The 19825-nt window shown below is 37.6% G+C and overlaps 1 protein-coding gene across 1 annotated transcript; it reads right to left on the bottom strand.

The window, feature by feature from the left end:
* Positions 1 to 447: 447 nt before the first annotated feature.
* Positions 448 to 18853, bottom strand: LOC309659584 (uncharacterized protein; the record flags this gene model as incomplete). Its single annotated transcript, XM_082459459.1, has 4 exons — positions 448 to 2261; positions 5877 to 5986; positions 18292 to 18555; positions 18787 to 18853. 4 exons carry the CDS (start codon positions 18851 to 18853, stop codon positions 2010 to 2012), a joined length of 693 nt encoding a protein of 230 aa, XP_082315585.1. The 3' UTR covers positions 448 to 2009.
* Between the last annotated feature and the right edge of the window lie 972 nt (positions 18854 to 19825).

A 19825-nucleotide genomic window follows, 5' to 3' on the forward strand; every position in this document is an offset into this window, starting at 1 on the left:
ATCTATAAATCAAATTTGGCGGATAATAATGATTCTTCTGATCCACAGTCATGATATATTTTCCTTATATTTAGACCTTCTTTAACTTCTATAAGTATGTTTTAATATTTACTATTAAGAAGAATTGCAGGGGCTTCCCTGGTGGCGCAGTGGTTGAGAATCTGCCTGCCAATGCAGGGGACAGGGGTTCGAGCCCTGGTCTGGGAGGATCCCACATGCCGCGGAGCAACTGGGCCCGTGAGCCACAATTACTGAGCCTGCGCATCTGGAGCCTGTGCTCCGCAACAAGAGAGGCCGCGATAGTGAGAGGCCCACGCACCGTGATGAAGAGTGGCCCCCGCTTGCTGCAACTAGAGAAAGCCCGCACGCAGGAACGAAGACCCAATGCAGCCAAAAATAAATAAATAAAATAAATAAATTTATTAAAAAAAAAAAAAAAAGAAGAAGAATTGCACATTTCTGTTAGATTTATTAATAGGTGTGCAACCACAAAGGTTTGACTTGTCATATTCTCATGGTACACAAGTCTGACACAGCATCAACATTACTAATGGAGAGCAAAGGACTCAAAAAAGGAGCAACAGTATTCTCTACATCAACATATGACAGACCTCAAACTACCCGATATGGTTTTCAGAATCCACTTTTCCAGAAAAGACACGTTTTTATTTCCAAGTGAGGAAAGCTAATAGGCAAGAGAAGGTTTCAGATATATCAGCATCTAAAGTTTGATATTCACACAGCCTTCATCTGGCTACATTACTAATTTCCAATCTTCAACAGAACTGTGGTCCATAAATTTCAGATTCATTTACAATGAACAATCTAGATAAACCATATCTAGCATTTTAGGAATGCTAAAAGCATTTACAATTTTAGCATTCCTAGAATAGTCAACTGTTGGATAGAATAACCCATTCAAAATCCTCATGATTCATTTTCACTTTTAGTCAGTAAATTCTATCACTCACCGAAGGACAAACTTGCCTCAGATACCTCTGGCCTTAAATTAGTATTTTGGGAAGATTTTGGATCATAGATTTAATTTTTATATGAGAGAACTATTCAGGTGTTTTTTCCTCTTGGGTCTGTTTTCATAAATTTAATTTATTACAATAATATATACTTGAGTTCAAGATAAATGGTTTTTGCTTCTATTTTAGATTTTTTATTTTATAAAATATTTTAAATATACCAAAAAGAAGAAAGAATAAATATTACAACAAATATTATCTATTTAACAATTGTTAATATTTTGATATAATTCTTTCATGTTTATTTTCTCAAGAGTTCTAAAATAATTTACTGCAAGCTAAAGTTTTTCCTTATCATTTTGTTTTGAAATTAACAAGATAATTTCCAAGGAATAATGAATTTTAAAAAATACAGTAAAATTTGATTATCATCACAGAGCCTCTTCAACCTTTAGACAGAATTCCTGTGTCTGGCCAGCAAAGAAAAAGATAGATATTGATAATGAGGAGGAGGAGGAGAATGATAAAATAAAGGAGAAAAAGATGAGGAAAAGGAGAAGGAAGAGGTAAGGGGAAGAAGAAAGGAAAAAGAAGAAGGAGGAAGAGATAATTATGAAATAAGACATATTGGTAAATTTCTTAGCTATAAGAAGAAAACGTTGCCATGGTTGATGATTGTATTAATACATCACAGCAAGTTTAATGTGATTAAAAAATTGAAGCTTAAAAGACATTTACTATGTCAGAAAAAGTTTATTATTAGACATCGGATGCTAAAAGACAAAGACTTGCTAGAGTTTAATGACTCTTTGTCCTATATAGAAGGAGAATCCCTGAGAGCATCACTAGTCAAACACCAACATCTAGTTCATCAAGTTGTCTTCACATTAATGTCAGAAACCAGGTGGTCCAAATAACAGTTTCATTATCAAGACAGGATAAATGAAGCAAGCAGGTTATGGAATAAAGTTTTCTAGATGAATCAGAGTCTTACAGAAGATGAAGTCCACAAACTGTAAATCTTCATATAATTATTCAGTAGAAGCCAGAACACCAGTATCTTCTATAGTAACATGGATGGTAGCAGCCATGTCCATAACCACAGCCATAGCCCAGCCTGCGGAAGCTGCCACGTCCGTAGCCGTAGCCATAGCCCAGGCCACCAAAGCCTCCACAGCTGTAGCCCAGGCCTTGGCAGTAGTTGCCGTAGTAGCTCATGGTGTCAGAAGTGGTGAGTCTGACTTGGTATTGTAGGTCAGCTTTGTGACTGTGACTGCACAAGAGCATTTATATATGCTGGTGGGTGTGGAAAGCCCCACCTCTAAATATCACCCAATAGAACACATTATTTGAAAACTGTCAACTATCTTGTTTCCTAACTTCAAACCATGCCTTCCACTTGTTTCGCGACTCCTTATTTAAAAGTTATGTGACACATTTTATTTTGTTTTATTTGAATTCCTAGAAAATTATTTCACTGCTAATAAGACACTATTGTGTTTATAATCCCCAAACTTGTTTGGGTTTCTGAGTTTCAAGCTCCATAAACAAATTTCTATAAGCTTCCATTCTTCAAATTGCATTGCATGAGATTGCATTTACCCTCTAATTATACCCTTCCCTTTGTTGTTCCATGGCTGTTGACTCTTTTCTAAATTATGGGTGTTATCTTTCTTCTCCGAAGAATTCACATAAATTGAACCATAATTTTCTCCAAAATACTAGCCCTATGAAAAATGACAATCAACTATGATGTATGTCTTAAAACAAAGTGCTTTTAAAGTCAGCAGAGAACCCCATTTAGTAGTGCAGTGATGTCATTTAATTTTTAAAAGAGCCACAAACTGAAGGCAAAGGAATTTCTCAATCATCACATTTCAGGTACAGTAAGCATGCTTGGTATATACCATTGAAGACTGCATAAAAAGAGTTCTTCCTAATCACTATAAGTAGCTCCCTACCCCCAACTATATTCTTATTCCAGACACTAAATTCCATATTACCATAAGATCATAAAATTTCAGGATTCAGAGAAACTTGGGGTACCATTTATTTGTGTCCTTTATTATTTTATAAACAAGTGAGAAACCTGCAACTCAGACAAACAATTATACAACAATGATCTTTAGTGACAGTTGAGGACTAAAACCTTAGTTCATCAGGTAAATTTGAAATTTCCGCACTGCAGGTTAGGGAGTTTATTTTCCCATAGTGCACAACTGCCTTATATTTTTGTTTATTCCACTGTTTATTCCCACTATCATTAGATATAGATGCAAGTGACCTGAAACCAGTATATTCAGCTTGTCCCACTTTAAAAAAAAATCTCAAAATAATTGAATATCAAAAAGAGTATTGATGATTTTTGAACTTCCTTTACACTTACTACACTGGTTTCCCCTACCAGTTAATTAAGAGTACAGTGTGATTAGGTGTTTATATATTTCCATATTGATGGAACTTTGCAAACTACAAATTGAAGGGAATAATTAGTGGTAAAGAACTGCTCTATTTGAATCTACTTTAGCTGGAAGAATTTAGTTTCAATAAAATTTAAGGTAAATTTTTTAAAAGACTATTGTCTTTGGTCCTGGTCATAACCCGATAAGACCAGTCATTTTGCTTTATCCTCAATAACAGAGGTTCTCATGCGATTCAACCCAGGAATTACTTCCTATGTTCTTCTGCTTCAACTCCTAAAAGAGAAGCAAACCTCCAGCCCTAAATTTTGTCTGTACATGAAACACCAAGTTATCTGCCTCCTCTTCTCATTCTCAGCCTGCACTGCCTCCTACCCAGCATGGAAGGGACCAAACTCTCCCCCATTCACTCTATGACTCACACTGGTTCCTGTAGAAAGACACTTTTTCCAGTCTTTTGTTTTTGTGAGATACTACTGCCCTCACATCTTAAGATTTTGACAAATATCAATGTTAAGGAATCATTTTATTTCTTATAACAGTGATTTATTTTGTCTTTAATCCATATATGCTTTTTAACTATATTCATATAAAAGTCAGTCTTATTCTGTGGTTTTGAAACAACTGTGGAAAAATTGAACAAACTATAATGGGTAAGGAGAAAATCCAATTCCCTCAAAATATCTTTCAACTCAGTAGACTCTGGGCATCAGCCAATTTGTCAAGGTAATAATACATAAGCTTTCTTTTTCCCAGCATTGTACCTCCAATAGCTGCAAAGTAAGTGCAAGAACTTGTAAGCAATTTAAAAATTGCCACAGATCTTTGGTGATCCAGAAAAAGGAATTTTTTTGGATGGTTCTCGATGGAAAGTACACATGTAAATGACACATTGATTGGAAAACAACCAGATAGGATACTTCTAGACCTCGTGTGTCATGTATACTTTCATTTTTAAAGTAAACTATGATAATAGATAATATTTAATAAGCAATTAATAAGAGCCAGGCACTATCTGAAGTTTTTTTTTTAAAGATTTTTTTTTTTTATGTGGACCATTTTTAAAGTCTTTTTATTGAATTCGTTACAATATTGTTTCTGTTTTATGTTTTGTTTTTTTGGCCCCGAGGCATGTGGGATCTTAACTCCCTGACCAGGGGTCAAACCCACACCCCCTGCATTGGAAGGCAAAGTCCTAACCACTGGACTGCCAGGGAAGTCCCCTACTATCTGAAGTTCTTTACATGTATTGAACTCAAACTCAAAACAATCCTTTGTAGTACTATTACTATCCTGCTTAATTATCTGCACAAGGTCACACAGCTAATCAGTGGCTGAGAGAAGCTTCAAAACCAGTTTTCTGGCTCAAGAACCTGTGTTTTCTGAGCTCACTATGTGGTTCATACAGGATACTGTCTCTATTGTCAGGTGAGGGTAAAGTTGTTTGACCTTCAGAAGGAGCACAACTTCAGAGAAAACAAATGTTTAAACAAGAAATACTTAAACTATTTAAGAAAAATATAATCACTTTTAAAAAGAAATAAAAAATAAATGTTTTAAATATTTTGTTCTAAATCTACTTTAGTTGACTTAATAGAACAAAGCCTGCTACTCATAGCTTAGCTTTTCTTAATTCTATAGAAACCCCATCATGAGTATTGATTAATGTAATATTGGCATTTAGAAATATCTAAGGGAGTTGTTAGCCTGCTGAAGGCAGCCTGCGCAACCCTTTGGGGTTAATCCATTCAACAAATATTTACCTAATGATCACTATTTCTCAGGCATTAATATACTCAGGGTAAAAAAGGAAAACTAGTCCATGAACTTCATGGAGGCTACATTCTAGCATAGGATGAGATATTAAAGCATTGATGTACAAGTGGACTTATATAACTAGTGGACTTTGTGCAAAAAAAAAAGGAATGGAAAATGAAATAAACAAGGAGCTCTCTTTGGAGGTCTCAGCAGTTGTCTTGCCTGTGGTATAGTCTGGAACATAATCATGGGATATTGACTTGTTGGAAGACTGGGCTATTGTCCTTTAGCTAAATGTCTACAGAGCACTGTGTGATTCCAGATTTGTGGTTCTACCTCTCTACATCAAGACCATCTTGCTTTGTCATTGTTAGCTCTTGATATTTTCAAGTGATTTGACACAAACAAAATGATTTGTTTCTGTTAATCAGAAACTTCTCCTGCTGCTTCATCCTTCTGCACTTGAAAACTGTGTTTTCTCTTTTATCTGTGTGTTCTATTTTAATATGATATTTTTAATAGTTTTCATTATTTTCCTATTTATTGATCTTTCTCTTCAAAATGTCAGTGGGGATTATATTAAAAACACACTTCTCTCCTCGGGTTTGTGTTGCATCTCATGAAATTGTAAATTGTCCCTCTAGAAACATTTACTGAGTGCCCAGTATGGTTCAGACACAGGCTATACCTTGAGTATACATCACTGAATAATGCACCCTCTTACCCCCTGCTTCAAAGAATACCAGTAGTATAACTTTCCAAATGTCACCTCTTTGGTTATCCTTTTTCCCTTCATACAATCCACAGTATTTTTAGGAACTTCTATGTCTACGACTAGAATAATAGTACAGGGAGTTTCACGTCTTAGTACTGGCTGAAAAATATCGTTTATCAGATACATGCACACCTTATATTTAAATTTAAAAAATTATATTAATAAACATAAGTAATGAAATATATTAGCAAATTAATTACTTTGCATTTACTCTGCATAGCTGAAAAAGAAAATCATCACCTCGTAAAACTCTGAAGATTAACCACATCACAAATATGTTTCCTCTCATCCCAACTGAATACTCAACTCTGCCCATAAATCTATGTTTATTGGACCTTCCCTCATACCCACAGTCATGCCAAGATCTGTCTGTCTTTTAGAACACCTTCTCACTCTCCTATTCTCTCACACTTGCCCACCACCTCTTGATTTCCCAGAGCAGTCACCATCAGACAGTAACTGGCAACTCCCCACCTTCTCTCTCTCATCAGCACACTTACTCTCTTTGAGACTTACCTCAAATTCAATATGTGAAACATTTTTTAAAGTAAAGACAAAAAACACCAATCATCTTCCCTTTCACCCACCATGTGGTCAATGGTTTTGTTTTGTTTAGTTTTGTTTTGTTTCTCTCTTCCTTACTGTTTCTATGTTGACTCACAACTTCAAAAATCGCCAGCTGTCAAAGACAGGAACCTGGATTTATACCTGAGTCCAGCTTATTTTTCTGCTTCCTCCAAATTCAAATTAATTGTCATTCCTTCAACAAATAATAGAGAACATTTACCTACTTATCTTGGAAACAAAGTAGTAAAAAGAAAAACAAATCCTCCATCCCCAGGATGCTAACATTTTACTGGGGGAGTAGACCATCAACAAATACAGACTTAATTTAGTCATTCACCAAATATTTACCGAATGGCTACTTTGTGCTCAATATTTTTTTAGGCACTGGAAAAGATATTTCACAGTAGTAAACAAAGCTGACAAGAGCCCTGTATTCCAGAAGCTTACATTCTAGTGGGGAGTAGGGAAAATGACCCAGCAATCAGGCAATCAATCAAAAGAGTATGTTACATAGTGATAGTGGTAACTGTTAAGGACAAAGTATAAAGCAGAGGTGGGAGATAGGCAATGACCAACGGGGGAACTGAAGTTGTAGATAGATTGTTAGGGAAGGCCCATCTTAAATAAGTGTCTTCTAAGTGAAGACTGGAAAGGTGAGAACATGAGCCATGTAGGGTTACCTGAGGGAAGAGCATGCCAGGCAGATGGTACTGAAAGCACTCTTAGCAGCACCATTTAGAGATAATTTTACACAAATACCTAAGGAGGTCACAGCAGGGCTTTGGGTTTGCTCTGAATCGGGTGAGAGGTGATTGTTCAGGGTAGGATGAGAACATGTCTCTTGGTTAGGCAGCATGTTAAGCTGGCTCCCCAAACCATCCCCTCTCCTGGTGTACACACCCTGCACTGCTCCCAGCACTGTAAATATAATGAGCTTTACTCCTGTGATCAGGCTATTTCATACGACACAGTTAAGAAAGGGAGATAATCTGGTTGGGCCTAACCTAATCATAAGACCCCTATAAAAGTAGAGTTTGCTCTGGCTGGTAGCAGAATAAGAAGTCATAAGCTCAGAGCATGGGATTTGACATGTCTTTGCTGGCTTGAAGGTGGAGGGGCCCATGTGGCCAGGCATGTAAGTGACCTCTACTTATTCAGAGTAGCCTTTAGCTGATAGTCAGTATAGCAATGGGGACCCAATCCTACAAACATAGGAACTGGATTCTGTCCACACCAGTACGAGCTTGGGAATAGACTCTTCCCCAGAGCCTCCAGACAAGAACTCAGCCCAGTTGATCCCCTTATTTCAGCTTTAGTATACACTGTGCAGAGAACCCAGGGACACCTTGACCAAGTTCCCATCCACAGAAGTGAGAGCAAAGAAATGGATGCTGTTTTAACTTGATAAATGTATGGTTATTTTTAAGCAGCCATAGAAACCTAGTATAGTATCTTAACCTTTCTATCCTGAATGCTTTTAACACTCAAATTCCGAAAATTAAGTCATAACAATAGTCCTAAACTTCATCATCTAAGTTTTGTCACACATTTACAATTCAGAAGGGGTTCAAGAAGAATTGAGAAAATAATATCATGGTAAATTTGGAATATTATGCATATTATTATTAATTTCAAAAGCAAATGTATTAGAGGTTGAGCTTCTAAGGACCTGCTTTCTGACTTTTAGCATAGCTACAAAATCAGTACTGCTTTAATGCCACATTCCATCTGTCAAACTTCAAATGAGTACACTCTTCTTTACACAAAGAAAGTTTTCTCCTCTGTACAGACCAGTAAACCAAAGTTAAACAATTTAGCTTTTGGATTGGTTATGTCATTTAATGTGACATTGGATAGTTTGTTAACATTTATTGTGAAAACTGGGATCAAAATGGCTGTGTAAATCAAAAAGCTGTTGTAAATATTACTGAAGAAAACATAGGAAAGTGCTTTGAAAATACAATATTCTTTACTAAGTAAGAATATCCTTAAGTGATATTTCACTTAAAGAGAATCCAATGAAAACCTAAAGCAGTATATTCCTGATTAAAATCTATGACCATCAAACTAACGCCTCTCTGATACAACTGGTTCTAGAACTTTAATCTTCTTTAGACTTATAATGGTTACAAACCAGGGCACTGATTCTTCTAAGTTATCTCTCTTCGATTTCATATTCCCACTTGCAGCAATTCCTAGATAACTGCTACCATTATTTTTGATGATGGTTATCACCTATGAAGTTGGAAGAGCTTCCCAGGCAATCTAACTCCACCTTCCAATTTCTAGTTTCTAAATGAAACTCTCCTGAAAATGTTGAATAAGTACATGTCTACTAGAGAAAACTGCATCTAGTTATTGATTATGGGGAAAGAAACTGCTGAAAGAAGCAGGCTAACACAAACACTATGCCCAACACATTCTAAATCCTCCCTTCTGGTATATTTCTTTAATACTAAGCTTGGGCAGTATCTTTTTGGGGGGAACTTTCACTGACAACACAGGCTTGATTAAATGTCCCACCTATGGGGTCCAATTGCTCCCAATACATAAATCTTTCTTAAAAGTCAATAGAGAGAATTGTAATCATATATTTATTATCTGAATTTCCATCTGACCAGTAAGTTCATCAATATCCCTGGAAACATTTTTATGTCTTTCTACCGCTTATACTTAGTAAAGTTTGGGTACAATGTGATGATAATTACTCTTGGGTGGATGGTTGAATAAATGCATGATTACATCTGTCATGGGAGGTGCCAGCATGGCATCACCAAGCACAGCAAAAATTAATAAGTTGAAGCTCTTGTTGACAATTAGCAGCCTTTTTCTTAGATGTCCAAGACTAGTTCATCTAATAATATTTTGAAATGTGGGCTAAAGTATATTTATTTTGTACAGTTCATTAAAACTTTGGTATTGGCCCCTTGAACTTGTACTGCATGTGACATGCTCTATCTCATGTCTAAAATTTGTTACCAATGTCTGTTCCTACTATTTTATGAGTCAACAGCTGAAGGCATGCACTATCAATATTTTTTTGTAAGCAGAGACACTGCTTCATTTGTCATGACCATCCTATGTTCTTGAAAGAAATTAAATATAGCATCTTTCAGGATTTCTCCCCCTTTTTTCTGGATTTCATGTATTCTGTCTTTGATTGGTTTGGTTTATAGACTCCAAAGCTAAGGATGTCACTGTCATATATTAATATACAAGTAGGTCAATGGTTGACCGATTTTGTGGTTATAGCTTGAATGCAGTTGTCTTTCAAAAGCTGTCATTCATTCAAAGACATCTTAAAAGAACTTTCTTCCTGATAACTGAAAAAAAAAGTACTTCAGAGAGGCAATAGAGTTCCATACAATCTCCGTTTTTGCAGGGTTTTATTACCAATGAAGCAAGTTGAATAAAAGGTGAAGATACCATCTGGAGATACAAAGAATAGGTAAACAGAACAGCCAAGGACAATGCAAGCAGTTCTGGAAGCCTAGAAACAGAAATGATTATTAACACACCCACACACCATACACTGGGACTTCTAGCCCTTTAAATAGAATCACAAACCGAATTACCTAAGTATAATTAGTTTGATTATCAAGGGAGTAAACCTAATCAAGGTAGGACATTTTGAAGAGCAAAGTTCTACAGTATGACAAGTGTCTCTTTGGGCACTCCATGCAAGGACTTGCTGAGACATGTATCCAAATATAACTTACAGCCCTGGGTACCTGAAAGCAAGGATGGCAACTTAGCAAACCAATTACTATGTGATTCTGAAGGTTGTTTGAGCTCCTTCAATTGTTGTTTAAGCGAAGCAAGAAAAAACAGCCTCAATAGAAGAAATCCATTAAGAGTACAGCTTCCAACAAAACAACAGAGTAAGGTCCTGCTTAGAAACAGCAAAAGACAGCAGGACGTAGAATACAACACAGGCAAATGATGCAATAATGTTGCATAACGATCCCACTGTGAAGATATGAGGTTGGTTAAGAGCAGCTGCAGCTGCTTCGTTGATATACTTTTAACAAAATGTGAAAAGAATTGCTGGACAGTCTCTCTACCCTCATGGTTACATAGAATTACAGGTACAACACCACTGTCGGAGCTTTCATGAAGAACACACACACAGATTGCAGACAGACACACGCATAAACTCATGCTCAATGCCCTTATGTATAGAAATCCTATTTATGAAGGACAGAGAACTAGGACACATTTAAAATGCCAGCCAAAGTAAGTTTTTGTTTGTTTTTTTTTAACCATCTTTATTGGAGTATAATTGCTTTACAATGGTGTGTTAGTTTCTGCTTTATAACAAAATGAATCAGTTACACATATACATATGTTCCCATATTTCTTCCCTCTTGCATCTCCCTCCTTCCCACCCTCCCTATGCCACCCCTCTAGGTGGTCACAAAGCACCGAGCTGATATCCCTGTGCTATGCGGTTGCTTCCCACTAGCTATCTATTTTACGTTTGGTAGTGTATATATGTCCATGCCACTCTCTCATTTTGTCACAGCTTATCCTTCCCCCTCCCCATATCCTCAAGTCCATTCTCTAGTAGGTCTCTGTCTTTATTCCCATCTTGCCACTAGGTTCTTCATGACCTTTATTTTTTTTTTCCCTTAGATTCCATATATATGTGTTAGCATACTGTATTTGTTTTTCTCTTTCTGACCTTCTTCACTCTGTATGACAGACTTTAACTCCATCCACCTCACTACAAATAACTTCATTTCATTTCTTTTTATGGCTGAGTAATATTCCATTGTATATATGTGCCACATCTTCTTTATCCATTCATCCGATGATGGACACTTAGGTTGATTCCATGTCCTGGCTATTGTAAATAGAGCTGCAGTGAACATTGTGGTACATGACTCTTTTTGAATTATGTTTTCCTCAGGGTATATGCCCAGTAATGGGATTGCTGGGTCATATGGTAGTTCTATTTTTAGTTTTTGAAGGAACCTCCATACTGTTCTCCATAGTGGCTGTATCAATTTACATTCCCACCAACAGTGCAAGAGGGTTCCCTTTTCTCCACACCCTCTCCAGCATTTACTGTTTCTAGATTTTTTGATGATGGCCATTCTGATCGGTGTGAGGTGATACCTCATGGTAGTTTTGATTTGCATTTCTCTAATGATTAGTAATGTTGAGCATTCTTTCATGTGTTTGTTGGCAATCTGTATATCTTCTTTGGAGAAATGTCTGTTTAGGTCTTCTGCCCATTTTTGGATTGGGTTGTTTGTTTTTTTTATATTGAGCTGCATGAGCTGCTTGTAAATCTTGGAGATTAATCCTTTGTCAGTTGCTTCATTTACAAATATTTTCTCCCATTCTGAGGGTTGTCTTTTGGTCTTGTTTATGGTTTCCTTTGCTGTGCAAAAGCTTTTAAGTTTCATTAGGTCCCATTTGTTTATTTTTGTTTTTATTTCCATTTCTCAAGGAGCTGGGTCAAAAAGGATCTTGCTGTGATTTATGTCATAGAGTGTTATGCCTATGTTTTCCTCTAAGAATTTGGTAGTGTCTGGCCTTACATTTAGCTCTTTAATTGATTTTGAGTTTATTTTTGTGTTTGGTGTTAGGAAGTGTTCTAATTTCATACTTTTACGTGTACCTGTCCAGTTTTTGCAGCACCACTTATTGAAGAGTCTATCTTTTCTCCACTGTATATGCTTGCCTCCTTTATCAAAGATAAGGTGACCATATGTGCGTGGGTTTATCTCTGGGCTTTCTATCCTGTTCCATTGATCTATATTTCTGTTTTTGTGCCAGTACCATACTGTCTTGGTTACTGTAGCTTTGTGGTATAGTCTGAAGTCAGGGAGCCTGATACCTCCAGCTCCATTTCTCGTTCTCAAGATTGCTTTGGCTATTCGGGGTCTTTTGTGTTTCCATACAAATTGTGAATTTTTTTGCTCTAGTTCTGTGAAAAATGCCAGTGGTAGTTTGATAGGGATTGCATTGAATCTGTAGATTGCTTTGGGTAGTAGAGTCATTTTCACAATGTTGATTCTTCCAATCCAAGAACATGGTATATCTCTCCATCTATTTGTATCATCTTTAATTTCTTTCATCAGTGTCTTATAATTTTCTGCATACAGGTCTTTTGTCTCCTTAGGTAGGTTTATTCCTAGATATTTTATTCTTTTTGTTGCAGTGGTAAATGGGAGTGTTTTCTTAATTTCACTTTCAGATTTTTCATCATTAGTGTGTAGGAATGCAAGAGATTTCTGTGCATTAATTTTGTATCCTGCTACTTTACCAAATTCATTGATTAGCTCTAGTAGTTTTCTGGTAGCATCTTTAGGATTCTCTATGTATAGTATCATGTCATCTGCAAACAGTGAGAGCTTTACTTCTTCTTTTCCGATTTGGATTCCTTTTATTTCTTTTTCTTCTCTGATTGCTGTGGCTAACATTTCTGAAACTATGTTGCATAATAGTGGTGAGAGTGGGCAACCTTGTCTTGTTCCTGATCTTAGTGGAAATGGTTTCAGTTTTTCACCATTGAGGATGGTGTTGGTTGTGGGTTTGTCATATATGGCCTTTATTATGTTGAGGAAAGTTCCCTCTATGCATACTTTCTGCAGGATTTTTATCATAAATGGGTGTTGAATTTTGTTGAAAGCTTTCTCTGCATCTATTGAGATGATCATATGGTTTTTCTCCTTCAACTTGTTAATATGGTGTATCACGTTGATTGATTTGAGTATATTGAAGAATCCTTGCATTCCTGGAATAAAACGCACTTGATCATGCTCTATGATCTTTTTAATGTGCTGTTGGATTCTGTTTGCTAGTATTTTGTTGAGGATTTTTGCATCTATGTTCATCAGTGATATTGGCCTGTAGTTTTCTTTCTTTGTGACATCTTTGTCTGGTTTTGGTATCAGGGTGATGGTGGCCTCATAGAATGAGTTGGGGAGTGTTCCGCCCTCTGCAATATTGTGGAAGAGTTTGAGAAGTATAGGTGTTGCTCTTCTCTAAATGTTTGATAGAATTCACCTGTGAAGCCATCTGGTCCTGGGCTTTTGTTTTTTGGAAGATGTTTACTCACAGTTTCAATTTCAGTGCTTGTGATTGGTCTGTTCATATTTTCTATTTCTTCCTGGTTCAGTCTCGGCACATTGTGCATTTCTAAGAATTTGTCCATTTCTTCCAGGTTGTCCATTTTATTGGCGTAGAGTTGCTTGTAGAAACTCTCATGATCATTTGTATTTCTGCAGTGTCAGTGGTTACTTCTCCTTTTTCATTTCTAATTCTAATGATTTGAGTCTTCTCCCTTTTTCTCTTGATGAGTCTGGCTAATGGTTTATCAATTCTGTTTATCTTCTCAAAGAACCAGCTTTTAGTTTTATTGATCTTTGCTGTCATTTCCTTCATTTCTTTTTCATTTATTTATGATCTGATCTTTATGATTTCTTTCCTTCTGCTAACTTTGGGGTTTTTTTGTTCTTCTTTCTCTAATTGCTTTAGGTGCAGGTTAGGTTGTTTTTTTGAGATGTTTCCTGTTTCTTAAGGTAGGACTGTATTGCTATAAACTTCCCTCTTAGAACTGCTTTTGCTACATCCCATAGGTTTTGGGTCATCGTGTCTGCATTGTCATTTGTTCCTAGGTATATTGTGATTTCCCTTTTGATTTCTTCAGTGATCACTTCGTTATTAAATAGTGTATTGTGTAGCCTCCATGTGTTTGTATTTTTTACAGATCTTTTCCTGTAATTGATATCTAGTCTCATAGCGTTGTGGTCAGAAAAGATACTTGATACGATTTCAATTTTCTTAAATTTACCAAGGCTTGATTTGTGACCCAAGATATGATCTATCCTGCAGAGTGTTCCATGAGCACTTGAGAAACATGTGTATTCTGTTCTTTTTGGATAGAATGTCATATAAATATCAATTAAGTCCATCTTGTTTAATGTATCATTTAAAGCTTGTGTTTCCTTATTTATTTTCATTTTGGATGAATTGTCCATTGGTGAAATTGGGGTGTTAAAGTCCCCTACATTGATTGTGTTACTGTCGATTTCTCCTTTTATGGCTGTTAGTATTTGCCTTGTATTGAGTTACTCCTATGCTGGATGCATAAATATTTACAATTGTTATATCTCCTTCTTGGATCAATCCCTTGATCATTATGTAGATTCCTTTTTGTCTCTTGTAATAGTCTTTATTTTAAAGTTTATTTAGTCTGATATGAGAACTGCTACTCCAGCTTTCTTTTGATTTCCATTTGCATGGAATATATTTTTCCATCCCCTCACTTTCAGTCTATATGTGTCCCTAGGTCTGAAGTGGGTCTCTTGTAGACAGCATTTATACAGTTCTTGTTTTTGTACCCATTTAGCCAGTCTGTGTCTTTTGGTGGGAACATTTAATCCATTTACATTTAAGGTAATTATCGATATGTACATTCCTATTCTCATTTTCTTAAATGTTTTGGGTTTGTTATTGTAGGTGTTTTCCTTCTTTTGTGTTTCTTGCCTAGAGAAGTTCCTTTAGCATTTGTTGTTAAGCTGGTTTGGTGGTGCTGAACTCTGTCAGCTTTTGCTTGTCTGTAAAGGTTTTAATTTCTCCATCAACTCTGAATGAGATCCTTGCTGCGTAGAGTAATCTTGGTTGTAGGTTTTTCTCCTTCATCAGTTTAAATATGTCCTGCCACTCCCTTCTGGCTTGCAGAGTTTCTGCTGAAAGATCAGCTGTTAACCTTATGGGGATTCCCTTGTGTGTTATTTGTTGTTTTTCCCTTGCTGCTTTTAATATGTTTTCTTTATATTTAATTTTTAATAGTTTGATTGATATGTGTCTTTGATTAATATGAGTGTTCCTCCTTGGATTTATTCTGTATGGGACTCTCTGTGCTTCCAGGACTTGATTAACTATTTCCTTTCTCATATTAGGGAAGTTTTCAACTATAATCTCTTCAAATATTTTCTCAGTCCCTTTCTTTCTCTCTTCTTCTTCTGGGACCCCTGTAATTCGAATGTTTCTTCATTTAATGTTGTCCCAGAGGTCTCTGAGACTGTCCTCCGTTCTTTTCATTCTTTTTTCTTTATTCTGCTCTGCAGTAGTTATTTCCACTATTTTACCTTCCAGGTCACTTATCCATTCTTCTGCCTCAGTTATTCTGCTATTGATCCCTTCCAGAGTATTTTTAATTTCATTTATTGTGTTTTTCATCATTGCTTGGTTCCTCTTTAGTTCTTCTACATCCTGGTTAAATGTTTCTTGCATTTTGTCTATTCTATTTCCAACATTCTGGATCATCTTTACAACATTATTCTGAATTCTTTTTCAGGTAGACTGCCTATTTCCTCTTCATTTGTTAGGTCTGGTGTGTTTTGACCCTGCTCCTTCACCTGCTGTGTGTTTTTTTGTTTTCTCATTTTGCTTATCTTACTGTGTTTGGGGTCTCCTTTTCACAGGCTGCAGGTTCGTTGTTCCTGTTGTTTTTGGTATCTGTCCCCAGTGGCTAAGGTTGGATCAGTGGGTTGTGTAGGCTTCCTGGTGGAAGGGACTAGTGCCTGTGTTCTGGTGGATGAGGTTGGATCTTGTCTTTCTGGTGGGCACGTCCACGCATGGTGGTGTGTTTTGGGGTGTCTGTGGCCTTATTATGATTTTAGGCAGCCTCTCTGCTAATGGGTGGAGTTGTGTTCCTGTCTTGCTAGTTGTTTGGCATAAGGTGTCCAGCACTGTAGCTTGCTGGTCGTTGAGTGAAGCTTGGTCTTGATGTTGAGATGGAGATCTCTGGGAGATTTTCACCATTTGGTATTACGTGGAGCTGGGAGGTCTCTTGTGGACCAGTGTCCTGAAGTTGGCTCTCCCACCTCAGAGGCACAGCCCTGATGCCTGGTTGGAGCACCAAGAGCCTTTCATCTACACAGCTCAGAATAAAAGGGAGAAAAAAATAGAAAGAAAGAAAGAAAGAGGATAAAATAAAATAAAATAAAGATAGCCATAAATAAATGAATAAATAAATAAATAAATAAAGTGAAACCTTAAAAAAAAAGTAAGATAAAATAAAATAAAGTTACTAAAATAAAAAATAATTATTAAGAAAAAAATTTTTTAAGTAAAAAAACAAAACAAAACAAAACAAAAAACGGACAGACAGAACCCTAGGACAAATGGTGAAAGCAAAGCTATACAGACAAAAATCTCACACAGAAGCATACACATACACACTCACAAAAAGAGGAAAAGGGGAAAAAATAATATATCTTGCTTCCAAAGTCCACCTCCTAATTTGGGATGATTCGTTGCCTATTCATGTATTCCACAGATGCAGGGTACATCAAGTTGATTGTGGAGCTTTAATCCACTGCTCCTGAGGCTGCTGGGAGAGATTTCCCTTTCTCTTCTTTGTTCGCACAGCTCCCAGGGTTCAGCTTTGGATTTGGCCCCGCCTCTGTGTGTAGGTCGCTTGAGGGAGTCTGTTCTTCACTCAGACAGGACGGGGTTAAAGGAGCAGCTGCTTCGGGGGTTCTGGCTCACTCAGGCCGCGGGGAGGAAGGGGTACGGAGGCAGGGCGAGCCTGCGGCTGCAGAGGCCGGCGTGACGTTGCACCAGCCTGAGGTGCGCCGTGCGTTCTCCCGGGGAAGTTGTCCCTGGTTCACGGGACGCTGGCAGTGGCGGGCTGCACAGGCTCCCAGGAGGGGTGGTGTGGAGAGTGACCCGTGCTCACACACAGGCTTCTTGGTGGTGGCAGCAGCAGACTTAGCGTCTCCTCCCCGTCTCTGGGGTCCGTGCTGATAGCCGCGGCTCGTGCCCGTCTCTGGAGCTCGTTTAAGTGGCGCTCTCAATCCCCTCTCCTCCCGCACCAGGAAACAAAGAGGCAAGAAAAAGTCTCTTGCCTGTTCCGCAGCTCCAGAGCTTTTCCCGGACTCTCTCCCAGTTAGCTGTGGTGCACTAGCCCCACTTCAGTCTGTGTTCATGCAGCCAACCCCAGTCCTCTCCCTGGGATCTGACTTCCGAAGCCCGAGCCTCAGCTCCCAGCCCCCACCCGCCCCGGCGGCTGAGCAGACAAGCCTCTTGGGCTGGTGAGTGCTGGTAGGCACTGATCCTCTGTGTGGAAATCTCTCGCTTTGCCCTCCGCACCCCTGTGGCTGCGCTCTCCTCCATGGCTCCGAAGCTTCCCCCCTCCGCCACCTGCAGTCTCCGCCCACGAAGGGGCTTCCTAGTGTGTGGAAACCTTTCCTCCTTCACAGCTCCCTCCCACTGGTGCAGGTCTCATCCCTATTCTTTTGGCTCTGTTTTTTCTGTTTTTCTTTTGCCCTACCCAGGTATGTGGGGAGTTTCTTGCCTTTTGGGAGGTCTGAGGTCTTCTGCCAGCATTCAGTGGGTGTTCTATAGGAACAGTTCCACGTGTAGATGTATTTCTGATATATCTGTGGGGAGAAAGGTGACCTCTGTGTCTTACTCTTCTGCCATCTTCTCCTATCCAAAGTAAGTTTACTGAAAGTAAATTTTCACAGATCTCACATGAACAATATGAAATGAGAGTTCTGCCAAAGTATGTATCCAAAAGGAGAATTATTACCCAAACTGTAAATCCACCCCACTGCCCCAAATTAGAATTGCAAGTTCAGATGATTATTATCAAGTCAGTCCTGGTATGCTGAAATCTGAACATCTATTAAAGTGACCTAGGATTGGCTCATGATAATTTCATCTGAGAGAGGCACCAATGGAATGAAGTGTCCAGACGGTAGAATCAAGAAGAGGAAAATTGGCTGAAAGTTCTCAGTCATGTGTGAGGTTGAATGCAAGGTTTCTCAGTAAAAGCCAGAGGAGCAGTATCTTCCATAGTAACATGGGTGGTAGCAGACGTATCCGTAGCCACCAGAGCCACAGCCATAGCCCAAGCCACCAAGGCCATAGCCCAGACCGCCATAGTAGTTGCCATAGTAATAGCTCGTCTTGTCAATAGTTGAAGATGTAGGTGAGAACAAAGCTTTTGCTTTCAGAATATGAACTTCTCTGCTTCCTTGGGGCCTTTTATACACCCTTGTAGTAGGTGTGAAAAACCACAAGCTATCATGCCCTGCATTTCATCAGCTAATTTGCATGAAGACCATGTCATTAACATTGTGTTCATTTATAGGGGAGACCCACACCCATTAATGCTGAAATTCCTTTACTGCTGCCTTATAAATTCCTGAAGGTATATCGTATACTTTTAGCAATAAAAAAAAAAAATTGCCATACTTCATCTCTGTAACCAAGCGTCATGAGTTTGCATAGCTTGAAAGCCACACATATTATTTAAGCTTGCCTTGAAATAAGAACATCACCCCTCTGCAGACTTGAAGCACAGATGCACAGAGACTCCAGGTCGCCATGAGATCCTATCATTTAATCACCAACATTTTCGTGACGTTTGTTTTGGCAGAGAAACCAAATGTTTAGATAAATACTGCTTTTGCTTTGTTTTACTTTTTTGACAGGATTGATTTTAACATTTGATTGTAAATAATCTTTTCAGGCTAATTTATAGCACTGTCATTCTTACTGGTTTGTATATTTTTATGTGGATATATGGTGTTCACTTTTACGTGCATCAACATTTCTTAAACATGCGCTATCTACAACATGTTTTCCAGTAAAAAGTAAGTATGTATATAATTTTTGTGTGTATACAGCACCTCTGTGTGCCATAGTTAGTGTAACACACGCATTATTTGAGGTCTATAGAATAAAATGTGTATATTGAGGGGTATTTTTAGTATAGTGATATCTAAAATACACTTCTCCTTTGTTAATTAATCACTTATACTGATTTAACTGATTTCCTCAATAGCTCCTACTCAAATCCTATGTTCAGGAAAAGACACATTAAGAAGTATTTACCTTATACTGCGAAGATCACATAAAACGTCAATAATACAATGTGAAGAGTCAATGATATTTTAAGTTCTAGACAAGGGATTGTAAATGTATAAAAATAATAAATAATGCTACATTCTCATTGAGTCCTGCCTGGCAAAATAGTCCAATAGTTTTTTGGGGTTTTTTTTGGTTTGTTTGTTCCTTTATTGTCATATAAAATATCCAATTACTGTGCTATTTTTGTTAATAAAATGTTTCCACTTCTATCTAGTTGTTGCTGATGGTATAAAGAATGATGATGGTATAAAGACTAATGGTATAAATATGGCAGGAAAGCTCTATTTACCATGGAAAGGATCAGGGTCTTTATGAGACAGAATTATTAGAGGCAAAACACATTAATTTTCATTGGATTGATATTTTTAAAAACATCTGATATTAAAAATCTAGATCCTTTTCTTGACACAATTCCAATAGTGATAATA

The sequence above is a fragment of the Balaenoptera physalus genome (genome assembly GCF_965194825.1).
Source record: "Balaenoptera physalus genome assembly, chromosome: 4".
Classification (NCBI taxonomy): Eukaryota; Metazoa; Chordata; class Mammalia; order Artiodactyla; family Balaenopteridae; genus Balaenoptera; species Balaenoptera physalus.